The 15167-nt window shown below is 53.0% G+C and overlaps 1 protein-coding gene across 6 annotated transcripts in view; it reads right to left on the reverse strand.

Moving 5' to 3' along the window:
• Positions 1 to 8: 8 nt before the first annotated feature.
• Positions 9 to 15167, reverse strand: part of SRRM3 (serine/arginine repetitive matrix 3) — a 78263-nt gene continuing 63104 nt past the window's right edge. Inside the window, exons 9-13 of one of the 6 annotated variants that reach the window (XM_032756271.2) lie at positions 15090 to 15140; positions 14435 to 14539; positions 13330 to 13507; positions 11116 to 11133; positions 9 to 868 (exon numbers count right to left, since the gene is read on the reverse strand). In XM_032756271.2, the coding sequence (XP_032612162.1) occupies positions 11122 to 11133; positions 13330 to 13507; positions 14435 to 14539; positions 15090 to 15140 (346 nt within the window). In that variant the 3' untranslated portion in view covers positions 9 to 868; positions 11116 to 11121. Of the gene's footprint in view, positions 869 to 5215; positions 12738 to 13329; positions 13508 to 14434; positions 14540 to 15089; positions 15141 to 15167 lie in introns of those variants that run through there. The other 5 variants (XM_032756275.2, XM_032756264.2, XM_032756260.2 and 2 more) reach the window with 5 other exon arrangements.

Below are 15167 nucleotides of genomic sequence, written 5' to 3' on the forward strand. Positions count from 1 at the left end.
GGGGGGGGGGAAGAGAAGAGAGAGAGAGGGAGAAAGACAGAGCGAAGAGAGAGAAGGATGGAAGCCAGGGAGAAGTTCGAGAAACAGAAAAAATCCAGACAGGCAGGGGACAAGAGTTGGGGCAGAGAGAGGACAGAGCAAGAGGATCGAGAAGTTGGGGTGAGAGAGCGGGCGGGTGGGGTGGGGGGAGAGAAGGAGAGAGGGCTTTCACCGGCCCGAGCCGGGGGCTGCCAGTCCCGGAGCATCGCACACACGGTTCCCCGCGCCTGCCCTGCCTCTGCCTCTCCTGGGTGTCCACCTTCTGGCCTCAACAGTGCAGCTCATGCAGGGTTCTTGGCATGCAAAACACAAGAGGGACAGAGCGGTGGGGGGGAGGGGCTCCAGGACAGGCATCGGGGCTGGCATTGCCCCCCGATGGGACGGACGATTCCCGGCAGAGAGAAGAGAGAGCGGCACCGGGAGCGGGGCCAGGGCCAGCCCACCAGGCCGGACCCCCAGCGCTTGGGGGTGGGCGAGGGGATGGAGGGGTTGGGGGCGTCACACGGCACACAGATGGGGGGGGCGAGGGGGACAACTGAACTCAAAACTGAACCGAAGAAAGGGAGGAAAAACAGAAAGAAAAAAACAAAATCCACAAATGTCATTAGATACCAAAAATCAAAAATAATATCTGATCCTGGGGAACCTGACATTTTTCTGTTAATATTTTTCTTTGTTTTCCGGCCCTGCAGAGAGCTTTGGAGCTGTCAGTAGCACCCGACTGTCTTTCTGTTTCTCTCTTTTCCTTTTCTTTTTCTTTTTTTTTTAAGTTCTGATTTTTAAGTCCCTCTTGGTTAACGTCCACTTACCAATAAAGTGGCACTTCCTCCTTTAGTAGGTAAGGTGTGTAAGAGAAGGGAAAAGTGTGGTAGTATAAGTTCATCATTAGATTCACAAAAATGCAAGAGAGAGATAGAGAGAGAGAGAGAAACGCAACCACCCCATTCTAGGCCTGAGAGGAGGCCACGCCGCCTCTGGAGGAAGGGCTGGCAGCGCCCGGCTCCTGAGTGGGCAACTCTTAGGTGACCGCTGGATAGAGATGGCAAATGTTTTTCCAAAAGTGGAGTTAGGACACAAGGATTGGGACACAGAAAACCAGGAAGGGCATCTGGCACCATCAAAAGGGCCCTGGCTGGGATTCAGGAGTCTGAGAGCCTGCCTCTATCTCACCGAGCGACCCTGGCCACGTCACTTCCCCAGTCTGGGCCTCAGTTTCCCCATCCACAAAATGAGAGGGTTGGCTTTTGCTTCCTGATGTCCCTTGCAGGGCAAAGATTCCAGGATTTTCTGCAGGCCCCCTGCCCGCCCTCCCTGTCTCTCTCCCTACACAGAGCTGATCCCTCCTCCTGTCCTTGGCCCTCCATCTAGTAGCAGTTGACTGTCCTTGTCTGTTTATAGGTCTGTTCCTCCCCGAAAATCCTCCGATCACCACTACCAACTTGACTTTGAGCACCTCCACGGCAGATGTGGTATCTGATTCACCTCTGTAACCTCACTTTTTATCACCGAACTTGGCGCCTAGCAAAACCTTGATTCTGTTTGCTAAGGAAGGAAGAGAGTCCTAGAAGCCTGGACCAAGCCCTTTTGGAAGGCTGTTTCTTTTTTCTTTCTTTTTGAGAAGGTGTCTCACTCTGTCTCCCAGGCTAGAGTGCACTGGCGTGATCTGGGCTCACTGCAACCTCTGCCTCCCGAGTTCAAGCAATTCTCCTTCCTCAGCCTCCCGAACAGCTGGAACTACAGGCGTCTGTCACCACATCTGGCTAGTTTTTGTACTTTTAGGAGAGACGGGGTTTCACCGTGTTGGCCAGGCTGGTGCTGGTCTCGAACTCCTGACCTCAAGTGATCCTCTGGCCTCAGCCTCCCAAAGTGCTGGGATTACAGGTGTGAGCCACCAAGCGCGGCCACTGGCAGGCTGTTTGGATGAGAAGACAAAAGCTGCTGCCACCTCTCAGGGCACCTTGCTGCTAGGGACTGGAAGGAGCACAGTTTCCTTGGCATAGCCCTGGGTGTTTCTTGCAGAGGGCAAGGTGGTGCCCAAGCCTTTCCCTGCAGGGCTGGAGCTGAGCTGAACATGGAGGTAGAACCAGGAGGTCAACCTCATTGGTGGAAAGGCACAGATGGCTCCTGATTGGTGCCTGAAGCAGCCAATGAACACTAGCCATAGCTGCCCAAAGCCAATCAGGCCATGAAGACCTCTCCTGGGCGAGCTTAATGTCTCCATTTGGGGCAGAGACAGGCATAAGTGGGCACAATGGATATTTCCTGGTATTGGGGTGCCCCTCTGAGCCCCCTGACTCTCCTGATCACAAGCTCACCCCTCACCCTAGGCTAGGAGAGTTGGAGGCTGGATGGGCCCCTCTTTCATTTTTATTTTTTTATTTTTTTTGAGACAGAGTCTCGCTCTGTTGCCCAGGCTGGAGTGCAGTGGCACGATCTCAGCTCACTGCAACCTCTGGTTCCCGGGTTCAAGTGATTCTCCTGCTTCAGCCTCCCAAGTAGCTGGGATTACAGGTGCCCGCCACCACGCCTGGCTAATTTTTATATTTTTAGTAGAGACAGGGTTTCACCATGTTGGCCAGGCTGGTCTTGAGCCCCTGACCTCAGGTGATCCACCTGCCTCGGCCTCCCAAAGTGCCGGGATTACAGGTGTGAGCCATCGCGCCCGGCCTTGAGTTGGCCCCTCTGAGACGGCAGTTGTATTCTCAACAGGAGACCATCAGCTCCCCTAACATATACTCCCCCCACTCCAGGAGGCAGCCAGGCAGCCAGTGCCCCAGCACTTTCAAGCACCCCCAGCCCACCATTCTTTTCCCTCAACAGGAGGCAAATGAGAACGTCTCTGGGATTTTCATATTTGCAGTTTCTGTCCTATACCCTGGGTCGTCAAAGAGTGCAAAGTGAACACATATGAGCTGGGGGAAGCTTGGGAGCCAATTCACAGTAGTCCATAACTCAAGTTGACGCTAGTCTCCTTATTTAAGAAATCTTTGCTTGCTACTTTGGTTAGTGGAGGCAGCGCAGCAGGGCAGAGTACGAAACTTAGGAATCAGCCTGGCTGTGAACACTGGCTCCAACTCTTGAGTTTGGACCTGAGCCAGCTACTTCTTCTTTTTCTTTTCTTTCTTTTTTCCTTTTTTTTTTTTTTCAGGTTCAATGATTGTCCTGCCTCACCTCTGATACTAAGATTACAGGCTGACCATCATGTCAGGCTAATTTTTTGTATTTTATAGAGAAGCCTGGCCTTGGACTCCTGACCTCGGGTGATCCACCCACCTCTACTTCTGACTCAAAGAAAGGAGCCAACAATAGGTGAGGAAGACCACGGGCCATGATGGGTCCTTCCCACAGATGCTGCAGAGCCCTCCTGACTTCCCACTACATTATGCTGAGAGTGGGATGGGAGTGTTAGGAGCAAAAAGGGTCTAGGTTGGATGGCTGTTCACCTCCATCATGGTCCTGTCTCCTACCATCAAGGTCCAAGCCCCCAGGTCCAATGCCCTGTGCTGATCTGGATCCTTCCTGCCTGCTATTTTTGAAGACCAAGTTCTTTCCTACTTCCTTCTCATCTCCTCCAAGTCATGGGCCTGCCATGGCCTAAGATGATAGTCACTGGAAAAGTGGAACACCCTGGAATCGGCCCTGGTGTGAGTTTATTGTGAGACCTTAAGGAAGCACCTGACGGTGGGGAGCCTCAGTTTCCCCACTGGTAAAATGGGGATAAGCGGAGTCTTTGCTGGGTCAGCCTATATTGGGGTTGGGTGACTCTTTTCAGAGTACAACCAACTCATGGTCCCTTCACAGGGTCAGAGCAGTGCAGGAAGGACTGGGGGACCCTATGGGGTGTCCACCAAGTACCAAGATGGCAGAGGATGGGAGGAAGGCACCTCTCATGTCCTTCTCCACCCATCCCACCGGTAGTCCTCAGAAAGGGGTCTCCATGCGCCTGCCAGAGTCTGAGCCTCGTCCTCAGCTTGACTGGGTCTCATTCTCTCTGGGAAGATCCAAGGCCAAGCACTATGGGATCACAGGATGCTCAGAGACCTCCGAACCTCCCCTCCAGGAAGCTGCTTTTTGTGCCTTGGTGCCTCTTGCAGGGATCCCCTCTCCCCACCTCCCTCCCATAGCCTGGCTAATGCCTATTGGCATCCCTACCCTCAGCTCCAGGGCACCTTTTCCAGGCTGCATCACGTCCGCTCCTCCATGATCCCATAAAACCTAGTTCCTTCCTTCTGTATGGACTCTGCCAGGCCATGCTAGCCAGGGGGCTACCCTGGTGAGCAGGAGCTTCCCACTCACATTTCAGCTTTTCCCCTCTCATCATGCTCAGCGGTCTTCATCCATCCTCCATCCTGGGAAACCCAGGTCTGCCTGCCTCTCTCCTGGCGTGGACATCCAGATGGGGCCTGGCACAGAGGAGGTGCTGGGCACATGTCTGCTTAGTGTGTGTGGGAATGAATGAATGAGTGAGTGACTGAGGGACCTCGCCTGCCTCTGAGCCCTGTTCCCAGGAGCCCCTCCTCTCCTTTTTACCACTTGCTACCCGACATGTTTTCTTTTGCTTGTGTAATATATATATATATATATATATATCTTTTTGAGATGGGGTCTGGCTCTGCTGCCCAGACTGGAGTGCAATGGTGCAATCATATCTCACTGCAGCCTCCAACTCCTGAGCTCAAGTGATCCCCCCACCTCAGCCTCCTCAGTAGCTGGGCCTACAGGTACACACCACCATGCCTGGCTATTTATTTTATTTTATTTTTAGTAGAGATGGGGTCTTGCTATGTTGCTCAGGCTGGTCTCAAACTCCTGGCCTCAAGTGATCCTCCCGCCTCGGCCTCCTAAAGCATTGGGATTACAGGCATGAGCCACTGCACCCAACCTTTGGGTAAGAAATTTCTGAGGGTCAAGTGGAAAAGATGGTGGAAGGGAGTAGCAAGGGGCAGTGTGTTCACTTGGTCCTGGTACTCTGAAGGACAAGAACAGGTAAACACCTGAGATGCTCTACTCTTGTTTCCTTTGAGGACTTAAGACGACCACCCAACTCGTGGGTCCCTGGTCATATCAGAAACTCCTCAAGGACGGACCCTCCCCTTCCTCATGGGGCTTCAACAGAGTCTCTCCTGTCAGTTCAGCAGCATTTTCCTTCTTTTCTTTTCTTTTTCTTTTTTCTTTCTTTCTTTTTTTTTTTTTTTTTTTTTTTTGAGGGAGCCGGGACTGAGTCTTGCTCTGTTGCCCAAGCTGGAGTGCAGTGGTGCAATCATGGTTCACTGTAGCCTCAAACTCTTGGGCTCAAGCGATACCCCTGCCTTAGCCTCCTGAGTAGCTGGGACTACAGGTGGCACCACCTCCCCTAGCTTGCCCTTTCTCCCTGTTCAAAGAGCCACTTGCTGTCTGCCCTCCTAACACCACCCAGTGTTGAGGAGGATGCTCTGAGTGGGTGAGCTCCCTGACACCTGCCCCCAGGATAAACATGGGGTGGGGTAGGGACGAGTGGCTGGGCCTTCTCTTTTCAAAGCTGAAGATGGAAGCCCGTGGAGGCCTCATAATGGTTGGAATGCTGAATGTCCTTTTTTTTTTTTTTTTTTTTTGAGGCGGAGTCTTGTCATCCATGCTGGAGTGCAGTGGCACAATCTAGGCTCACTGCAGCCTCTGCCTCCCGGGTTCAAGCGATCCTCCTGCCTCAGCCTCCCAAGTAGCTGGGATTACAGGCATGTATCACCATGCCCGGCTAATTTTTGTATTTTTAGTAGTGACGGGTTTTGCCATGTTGGCCAGGCTGGTCTCGAACTCCAGACCTCAAGTGATCCGCCCACCTCGGCCTCCCAAAGTGCTGGGATTACAGGCGTGAGCCACCGCACCTGACCAGAATGCCAAATTTCTGTAGCTGCTCCCAGGTGGGAAAGGAAACAGTTTAAATGGCAGGGGTGTGGAGGTGGGGTCCCCTAGGGTCCACCTCTGACTCTAGTACCCTCAGTGTGGCTGGATGAGCCCTGGGCTGGGAGTCACAAGTCCCAGGACCCAATCCTGGTTCTGCCGCAGCACCCTGTGGGCCCCTAGTCCCTGCTGGCTGTTCTTTTGGGATCATTCTGCTCTGAGGGTTCACATTAAGCTGCTCAAATTCAGAAGATGGAAGGATGCTGAGGGTAGAAGGAGCCCCTGTCTGGGTTGGATCATGGACCAGGCAGCGGGCAGGTAAATTACCTGTAAATTACCTCACAGAGACTTTGCTAAGTAGGCCCTCTAGGTCTCAAACCTGCTCCTGGCCAGCTCACTGCCCTGCCCACTGCCACCCCAAATGAATCTACTATCGCACCCAATAGATGGAAGCTGGAGACTCAGTCCTGGTGCCCGTTGCTCCTCCAGAGCCCTGCAGCTCCCACCCCAAAGCTCCATCCTCCAGCCAGGGAAAAACTCGTGGAAGCCCAGAGTTCTGTTTGGCCCAGTAGGCCCCCGAGGATGGGATGGGGCTTTTCCCTTGTGCCTGAACTTGGCCAGAACTTCCTCCATGATCTGAAGGCCAGGAGGCCCCGCACTGGCTCCTCTGTCACTGCCTATTGCCCGAAAGGGCCCTGAAGGCCAGCAGGGTGACCAAAGTCCCAGGGGCTGGCAGGGATGAAAGGTGAGGAGGGGCTTCGCAGCTACTCCAGACAACAGAAATCAAATTGGCTTCACTGCAGCATACAGTTCAGGAAAGAAACACAAACTTGGAATGCTAAACCACACAGAAATGCATTCGGACAACAGAATGAGAAAGAAGGCGTGAAGGAGGATTTAGGAGTGGAAGTCAGGGATGGAGAGGAAGAAGGAGGGAACAAGGAAGGTGGAGAAGGAGGGGAGATGGGCTAGAAAAGTTGGTCGGGGAAAGTCAAGAAAACCAAATGACAAACCAGGAAACATAGCTTTGTAGCTCATTTGAAGAAAGTGCAAGTTACAAATGAGTAGTCACTAAAATAAAGAAAGAAAAGGGAGGAAGATGAAACCAACCAGGGCAAGATTGAGAGAAAGAGAGAGAAAGAAAACCACATTCAAACCAAGCAAAGTGGCGGGGCTTATCTGGAGATGGGAGCGAGAGCGCACAGCGGAGCTGGGATACCTACCTTCTCAGTGGTCAGGGACAGGAATGCAATAATAAAAAAGAAAAGAAGGTCTCCGCATTGGGAATGCAGAATGGGGGAAAGACAGTGACCCTAAACTGTGCTCCCCCTCTGAGCCAGTAGATGGGTGGCCAATGTGGCTTTTGTCTCATCCCAGGGATGGGAGGGGGCTCTTGCCCGGCCATTTCTGTTTGCTCTTTTTTTTTTTCTCCTTTTTAAACAATGGGTTCCACTAGCCAAGCTTTCTTTACTGTTCAAACAACAGAAAACCTCCACAGAGCATGCAGGAAGCAGCTGATGGAAGAGAACCACAGGGTGGGCTACAGAGGGGCTGGCAGCATGGGAGAGAGGCCCATGCTGGGGGAGAGAGATGGAGAGGAAGAGAGAAAGAGACAGGAGGCAGACAGACAAAGAGACAGACGGGCGAACAGAAAAAGTCGGGCAGAGATAGAAATGGGAAGAGAAGGAGAAAGAGAAACAGAAAGACAGAAACAACGACAGAAGCAAACAGAAACAGAGAGGCAGGAAGAGAGAAAGATGCCCCCAGACAGAAAGAGGAGACAAGCGCTGTTTAAACAAGGCCAATCGGAGTGAACAGATGGGTGAAGGGAAAACGGGCATTTAAAAGGGAAGGCAACCACAGAGCCGATCTGGAGGAGTGATCCTGCCTCAGGTCAGTCCCACTCCTTTCCCTCTGGCTTCGGCATCATTTTAGCAAAATTCATCCCTTTTGCCTTTTTCTGTTCCTGGATGAGGCAGGTCAGGGGGTGCCTTGGCACCTCTTCTTGGGGGTCACCTGAGGCTGCCCATTACATGATAAAATTTGGACCACAGGGAGAAGCCAGAGAGAGCCCGGAAGCCATGAGCCTGAGCCTTCTCTGCCACCCTCACCTAAGGGTGTCACCTTCCAGGCAGCCCCTGACACTGTAGGGTTTTTTGTTTTTTGGGGTTTTTTTTTGAGATGGAGTCTCGCTCTGTCACCCAGGCTGGAGTGCAGTGGTGCGATCTCAACTTACTGCAACCTCCGCCTCCTGGGTTCAAGTGATTCTCCTGACTCAGCCTCCCGAGTAGCTGGGACTACAGGCAGGATGATAGCTCGCTGTAGCCTCCAACTCCTGGGCTCAAGTGATCCTCCCACCTCAGCCTTCCAAGTAGCTGGGATTATAGGCATGCACCATCACACCTGGCTAATTAAAAAAAAATTTTTTTTTGTAGAGATAGAGATCTTGCTATGTTGCCCAGGCTGATTTCAAACTCCTGGTCTCAAGCGATCTTCCTGCCTCGTCCTTCCAAAGTACTGGGATTACCGGCATGAGTCACTGTGCCTGCCCTATCCCCTGAAACTTCTAATGCTAGAGACTTCTAAGGTGAGCAGGTGGCCCCTGGGACAGGAATGCAATAATAAAAAAGAAAAAACGGCAAACTCTGTATACTCTTTCTGGGCCTTGGGAGGGTGAGCCTAGCACCAGGCTGTGCTGGTGGGGGCTGGAGGGAGGCCAGTGAAGGCACCAGGTAAGACTGGACAGGAGGGCTTATCCCAGGAGGTCTCCTGATCAGTATCTTCCTCTTTCATCCTACATTGTGTGACCTTGAGTGACTCTCTTCCCTCTCTGTGCCTCAATATTTATTTCTCCACATGTATGAACTGTGAGGGTTTAGGGTTCCCTGAGTCACTGAAGCAACAATCATACGAGTTTCTATAATGTGGGGGCCACCTGCACCCGGGTCTCTCAGTGTGGGCAGACCTCAGTCTAGGGACATGAGAGAGCAGGAGGCTGATTTCTGGAGGGGTCTGATGGGGGAAAGCAGGAGCTGAGACAACCAGCATCCACCTCCCAAATCCTCCTTCTTCTCAGGGCTCCTGGACCGTGCTTTCCATTTTCCACCCTCTCCACAGCTTGGCTGGAGTCTAGAGGTCAGAGTCACAAGGCTGGAGTCTATTTGTTGTTGTTTGGTTTGAGACAGGGTCTTGCTCTGTTGCCCAAGCTGGAGTGCAGTGGTGCAATCATGGCTCACTGCAGCCTCAAACTCCTGGGCTCAAGCAATCCTCCCATCTCAGCCTCCTGAGTAGCTGGGATTACAGGTGTATTCCACCACGTCCAGCTTTTTCGTTTAAATTTTTATAGTGACAGGGTCTTGCAGTGTTGCCCAGGCTGGAGTGCAGTGGTGCCATCATGGTTCACTGCAGCCTTGGACTCCTGAGCTCAAGTGATTCTCCTCCCTCATCTCCCTCAGTAGCTGAGACTATAGGCACATGCCACCATGCCTGGCTGATTAAAATATATATATATATATATATATTTTTTTTTTTTTTGTAGAGATAGAGTCTTGTTCTGTTGACCAGTCAGTCTCGAACTCCAGGCCTCAAGTGATCCTCCTGCCTCAGCCTCCCAAAGTGCTGGGATTACAGGTGTGAGCCACCACGCCCTGCCTGGGGTCTACTTTTGGATCTACCTCTAAATAGCTGTGTGAACTTGGGCCAGTCACTTGATCTCTCGGAGCTGCAGTTTCTCCTGTAAGCATCAGAACCCAGAAATTCCTGTGGGGTTCAACCATCACCTGGGATGGGCCAACAAAGGGATTTGTTGGGAGTGACCACATCACTGGTCTCAGTCTCAAGACCAAGATGGATTTTTTTTTTTTTTGAGACAGAGTCTTGCTCTTGTCATCCAGGCTGGAGTGCAATGGCACAATCTCAGCTCACTGCAACCTCTGCCTCCTGGGTTCAAGCGATCCTCCTGCCTCAGCCTCCCAAGTAGCTGGGATTACAGGCACCCACCACCATGCTTGGCTATTTTTTTTTTTTTTTTTTTTCCGAGACGGAGTCTCACTCTGTCACCTAGGCTGGAGTGCAGCGGTATGATCTCCGCTCACCACAACCTCTGCCTCCCAGGTTCAAGTGATTCTCCTGCCTCAGCTTCCCGAGTAGCTGAGATTACAGGCATGCACCACCATGCCTGGCTAATTTTTTTGTATTTTTAGTAGAGACGGGGGTTCGCCATGTTGGCCAGGCTGATCTCGAACTCCTGACCTCAGGTGATCTGCCCGCCTCAGCCTCCCAAAATGCTGGGATTACAGGCGTGAGCGACCATGGCTGGCCAAATTTTTGTATTTTTAGTAGACCTGGGGTTTCACCATGTTGGTCAGGCTGGTCTTGAGCTCCTGACCTCAGGTGATCCACCCCCCTCGGCTTCCCAAAGTGCTAGGATTACAGGTGTGAGCCACCGTGCCCAGCCCAAGATGGAATTTTTTCTCTTGCCTGGAATGTCTCAGCTAAACTCTGCCAGGTGCCTTCAGACCTCTCCCTCCTCCACAGTTTCCTAAGGATCCGAGTCTGAGGTCTGACACTGATTGTCCTGAAAAGCCTGTCCTGCTCCCTGTCCCCCGTGTCCAGCCCATTATACTAAATTGAACTGAGGAGTAGCAGCAAGTTCCAAGAAGCTCCCTGGGCAACCCAGGACAAGTCTCTTCCCCTCCCTGGGTCTCCCAGCTTCTCTCCAGCTTCCTGGGGAATGCAGCAGCACAGGCTGAACCACTGTAGTTAATTTAAAATCTGCGGCAGCTCCAGCCTGTGCCTGGAGTTGAAAGGAGGATTTGCTGGCGCTGCTGACTTGGCAGGAGCTGTTGGTGTGGGAGTGATTTTTTTTTTTAGAGTTATCTTCCCTTTTAAATTCAGATTACGAAGGAAAAAAAAGTATATAGAGATGTGTATATGATTAATGTTCACTTAAAATTCAAAAGCCATCTCTGCATTAACAGGAAAGGTTCCCACAGTAACACACACAAAAAGAAAATTCTAGAACATAGAAGATAGGAAAAAAAAAACCCCAGAGAGATAGTTTGCATTTCTGTACATTAAAATAGGAAAAAAAAAAAAAGAAAGGAAAAGGAAATAAAAACAAAACAACAGAAAAAGTTATATAAACTTGCCCACCCTCTTCCCTCACCAGCTAAACAAGAAATGGAATCACAGTATTACCACGTTTCAAATGGGAGGCTAAAAAACAAACAAAAACATAGACGGGGTTAAAAAATGTTGAGCTTTCCTTTTTTTCCGTTTGTTTCTCTCTCTCTTTTTTTCTTTTCTTTTTTTTTTTTTTCAAAGGTATCGTCCAAGAATACCACCCCCAGTATTTTTTCCCAAAGACTGTTTCATTCATGGTAAAGTCTGGGACCCCTCTCCCATCCCCCATCTCACTTTTCTGCATATGAGCGAGAACTAGCCTCTTTTGACTCCTCAGGGGTCTTTTTAAGGCAAAGAGGCAGGGATCTGAATGCAGGTTTGAGACCCGGGATGCTCTGAAGTCCCAGATCTCCCAGGGCCCCAAGGGTGAGGGATAGGATTTGGGGACCATGCTTGGTGAAAGGAGTCACAAAATGCCGTCTCCAAGAAAACTCCCAGGGCTGTGCCAAACTAGAGTCCCGTGCTGGGAGGGAGACAAGATGTGGGTGCTTCAGAAGCTCCCGCCCCGAGGCTGGTGGCTGGGTCCCCTTCCCCGACTGCCCTATCCTGGGGATGCCTAGTTGCTGTGGCCATTTTGTCTGCATTGGGGAGGGAGTGGAGGTGGGATCATTGCTCAGGACTCCAGGGCTGGAGAGAGGACCAGAGGTACGAAGGGACCCACTTCCAGCCCTGACTTCAGAGAACCCGCATCTCTGTGTCTCTCGGGAGGCCCCAGCAGGGTGGATGAGAAGCTGGCAAGCAGGTGTTTCTGGTCCTGTGCTCTTGGCACTCCATGCCCACACGGGTGGGGGATGGTGGGTGCCTCTCTTGTGGGTTGTTAATCCTCTCCAGCCTCTGCCATGCTAACCTCAGCTACCTCTGCCTGCCCTCAACCCCCTCCCAAGACAGATCCGGGGACATCAGTGTCATCCTCCCTGCGTGGCCCAACCAAAACCCCCCGAGCCCAGGAGTCTGGTGCCTGGTCCAGGTGGGACAGTCTAGAGACAGGTAAATGTCCTTCAATAAAACTTAAGCTTGAGACCAAGAGCCTTCAGTCAGCTGCCCTTGACTTTCCTCTCTGAGGCCGTGGGAGTAAAGGGTGTTTGAGAAAAGAAAGGGAGTGAAAGGAAACAGCCAAAAATCAAAATGAAACTGACCAACACGTACATGTTTGCTGCTGAGACCTGAGGTCTGGGGAGGGGCAGCTCTCCCACTCCCAGCTGAGGCTTTGGGGTTGGGTGGGGGGCAGTCTGCGGGTCTGGGAAGGAACCCGCAGGCCTCCCCACCCCAAGCCACCCCCCCCACCCCAGTGCCCTTGCCAGCACTGCAGCCCCCTCTCTCTGAGGGGTCTCAACCGTGTACTCTATAATCAACAGACCAGAAGGGGATGTGGACCTTCCCTGGGGTCTGGGAGAAGCCCCCGCCCAGGCCCAGCCCATCCATCTAGGGACAGGCTGAGATGTCTCTCCTCTGCCAGCTCCCCCATTGCACCTGCCTGTAGGTCTTCGGGCATCTGTGCCCCTCTTGGAGGAAGGGTGGGGACAGTTTTGGGGGTGTTGGTGTGGGGTCTCTGAGGCACCCTGGCAGGTGCCTCAGGAGGGTGGCCGTGGGAAGAGGAGCCGGCAGGTTTGAGACACCTGTCCAAGTGTGGGCAGTGCCTGGAAAAGGGCAGAGTCTCCTCAGAGCAGGGACTTTAGAGGGCAGAGGGACTGAGATGGGGAAGGGGGCTGAGGGAGGGAAGGGCTGGGGAGAAGATTGAGGGAGGGAGAGGGGGGTGCTCAGAGGTGGCGCCAGGGCTTGGTGGGAAGAGGGAGACTCAGGGCCCAGGTGGTGCCCAGCAGGGGGTCGTCTCTCAAATCCTGCTCCTGCCTGGGACTCCTATCAATGTCCATGCCCCTCCTACCCTAATATGCCTGGGGAGGGCACGAGACCCTGATTCCTCCCCAGCCCTGTACCCAACTCAGTGCCCCGCGGTCAACCCCCCTCTGGCCTTCAGTTTGCCAAGCGCAAGGGTGGCCCAAGACCTCAGGCGCCCCTCACCCTGACACCAGGGCCAGGTGGGCGCAACGGCCTAGCACTCTCGGCGGCTCCCGAGCCAGGACGCCCCCAGCGGGGAGCCGAGGAAGGAGGAAGCGGCCGCCCCCCCCGCCCATGCCACACTTATCGCCCCCTGCCCCGCTGGGGACCCGCCCGACCACGCACGGCGCAGCCCGCGGCGCGGGAACCCTCCGCAAAGCTAAGCGTACGTACATCGGGCGGGCTGTGCGCCGAGCCGGGGCGACCCGCGTGCGCTCCGCTCTTCTGCCCGCTGCCGCCGTTCCGCTGGGGCGACCCCCATCCACTGCCGCCCGACTGGGAAGGCGACCGGCTTCCGCTGGACCGCTGGCTGCCCGTCTTTCGCCCTTCGTCTCGGTGCTTGGGGCTCAGCCTGGGGTTGTGCGCCAGGGAGAATGGGGGAGCCGGCGTGGGGCACCCGCTTTGCAAGAATTTGCGCCTCCTCTTTCCCCCCTACCCCGCACGGGGGAAGAGGGCAGCCCCCCACCTGCCTTTTCACCATGCTGGGAACCTTTCCTCTTAGAGAGGGCTTGACCAGGGTGAGCCAGCCAGGCTGTGCCTCGATTTCCAATTCAGGTGGAGGCTTAGGGGCCTTAGGGCAGCTCTTCCTCAAGTTATCACTCCCCTGGTAAATTTCTCTTTTTAAAAATTATTATTAGGCTGGGCTTGGTGGCTCACGCCTGTAATCCCAGCACTTTGGGAGGCCGAGGCAGGCGGATCCCTTGAGGTCAGGAATTTGAGACCAGGCTGGCCGAAATGGTGAAACCCCATCTCCACTAAAAATACAAAAATTAGTCCGGCATGGTGGTGCACGCCTGTAATCCCAGCTACTCAGGTGGCTGAGGCTGGAGAATTGCTTGAATCTGGGAGGCGGAGGTTGCAGTGAGCCAAGATTGCGCCACTGCTCTCCAGCCTGGGCAATAGAGCAATACTCATCCCAAAATATATATACATATATAATATATAATACATATATAATATATAATATATATAATACATATATAATATATAATATATATAATAATAATATTATTATTATTACTTTTAATTAAAGAATGGGGGTCTCACTATGTTGCCCAGGCTGGTCTCGAACTCCTGGCCTCAAGCGATCCTTCTGCTTTGGCCTCCCAAAGTGCTGAGATTACAGCCGTGAGCCACCACACCTGGCCACCCCAATAAACTTCTACCCACCGATGAATTGACATTCTGTCCACCAGCCTTGCTCCCCAGCCCTTGGGGGTGTTTAATGTGCAACCCTCATCCCCCACCAGGAGAAAGCCTCCCAGAGGCCCAGGCCTACCTGCTGGGAGATCTGGAATCACTGTAGTGGGAGGAGAGGGAGGGGCTGTGGGAGCTGCCACTGCTATGGCGATGAGACCTCCGGCCTGGGGACTCTGTGTGAGGCCTGGCGTGGATGAGGGAAATCAGCCTGTACCTCAATTCTGCCCCCCATGACACCCCAGCCCCCAAGTTGCCCAGCCTCCCACCAGGATCCCAGTGGAATCCTACTGAAAGCCAGTGTTCATCAGTCCCCTAACGTCTGCTATAAAAGCTACATCAGTAGTGTTGGTGCTGGCCGCAGAGCCTATCTGGTCCATATGGGTCAGCTGTGAGAATTAGGAAAAGGCCTCCTTTTCTCTAGACAACCCCAGCTTCCCAAGACCCCCCTTGGCCCTCACCAGGTGATCCTGGGACTTGTGGGGTGGGAGGAAGGAGGGCGGGGGAGTCACGAGGACTGGGCTTGGAAGGACCCTGGGTTGGAAGGCAAGAGGCCTGGGTTTCGGTTCCAGCTCTGATTCAGCAAGAGCCCTTGGCTTTCTTTCTAGATCTTAATTTTTCCATCTGGGCAAAATGAGCTACCTTTAATGGCCTCATTCTGTGATTCTAAAAGGCCTAGTTTGCTGGGGCAGGAGGGAGAACGAATGAGGGGGCTGGAGAGTAGGGAGGGCACTTACCTCTTCTTCTCTTTGTTCTTCTCTTTTCTTTTGCTCTTGGAGCTTCGAGATCTGCAGAGAGCAGAGACCACAGTGATG

This window comes from Hylobates moloch, unplaced genomic scaffold, assembly GCF_009828535.3.
Source record: "Hylobates moloch isolate HMO894 unplaced genomic scaffold, HMol_V3 SCAFFOLD_1, whole genome shotgun sequence".
Taxonomy (NCBI): Eukaryota; Metazoa; Chordata; class Mammalia; order Primates; family Hylobatidae; genus Hylobates; species Hylobates moloch.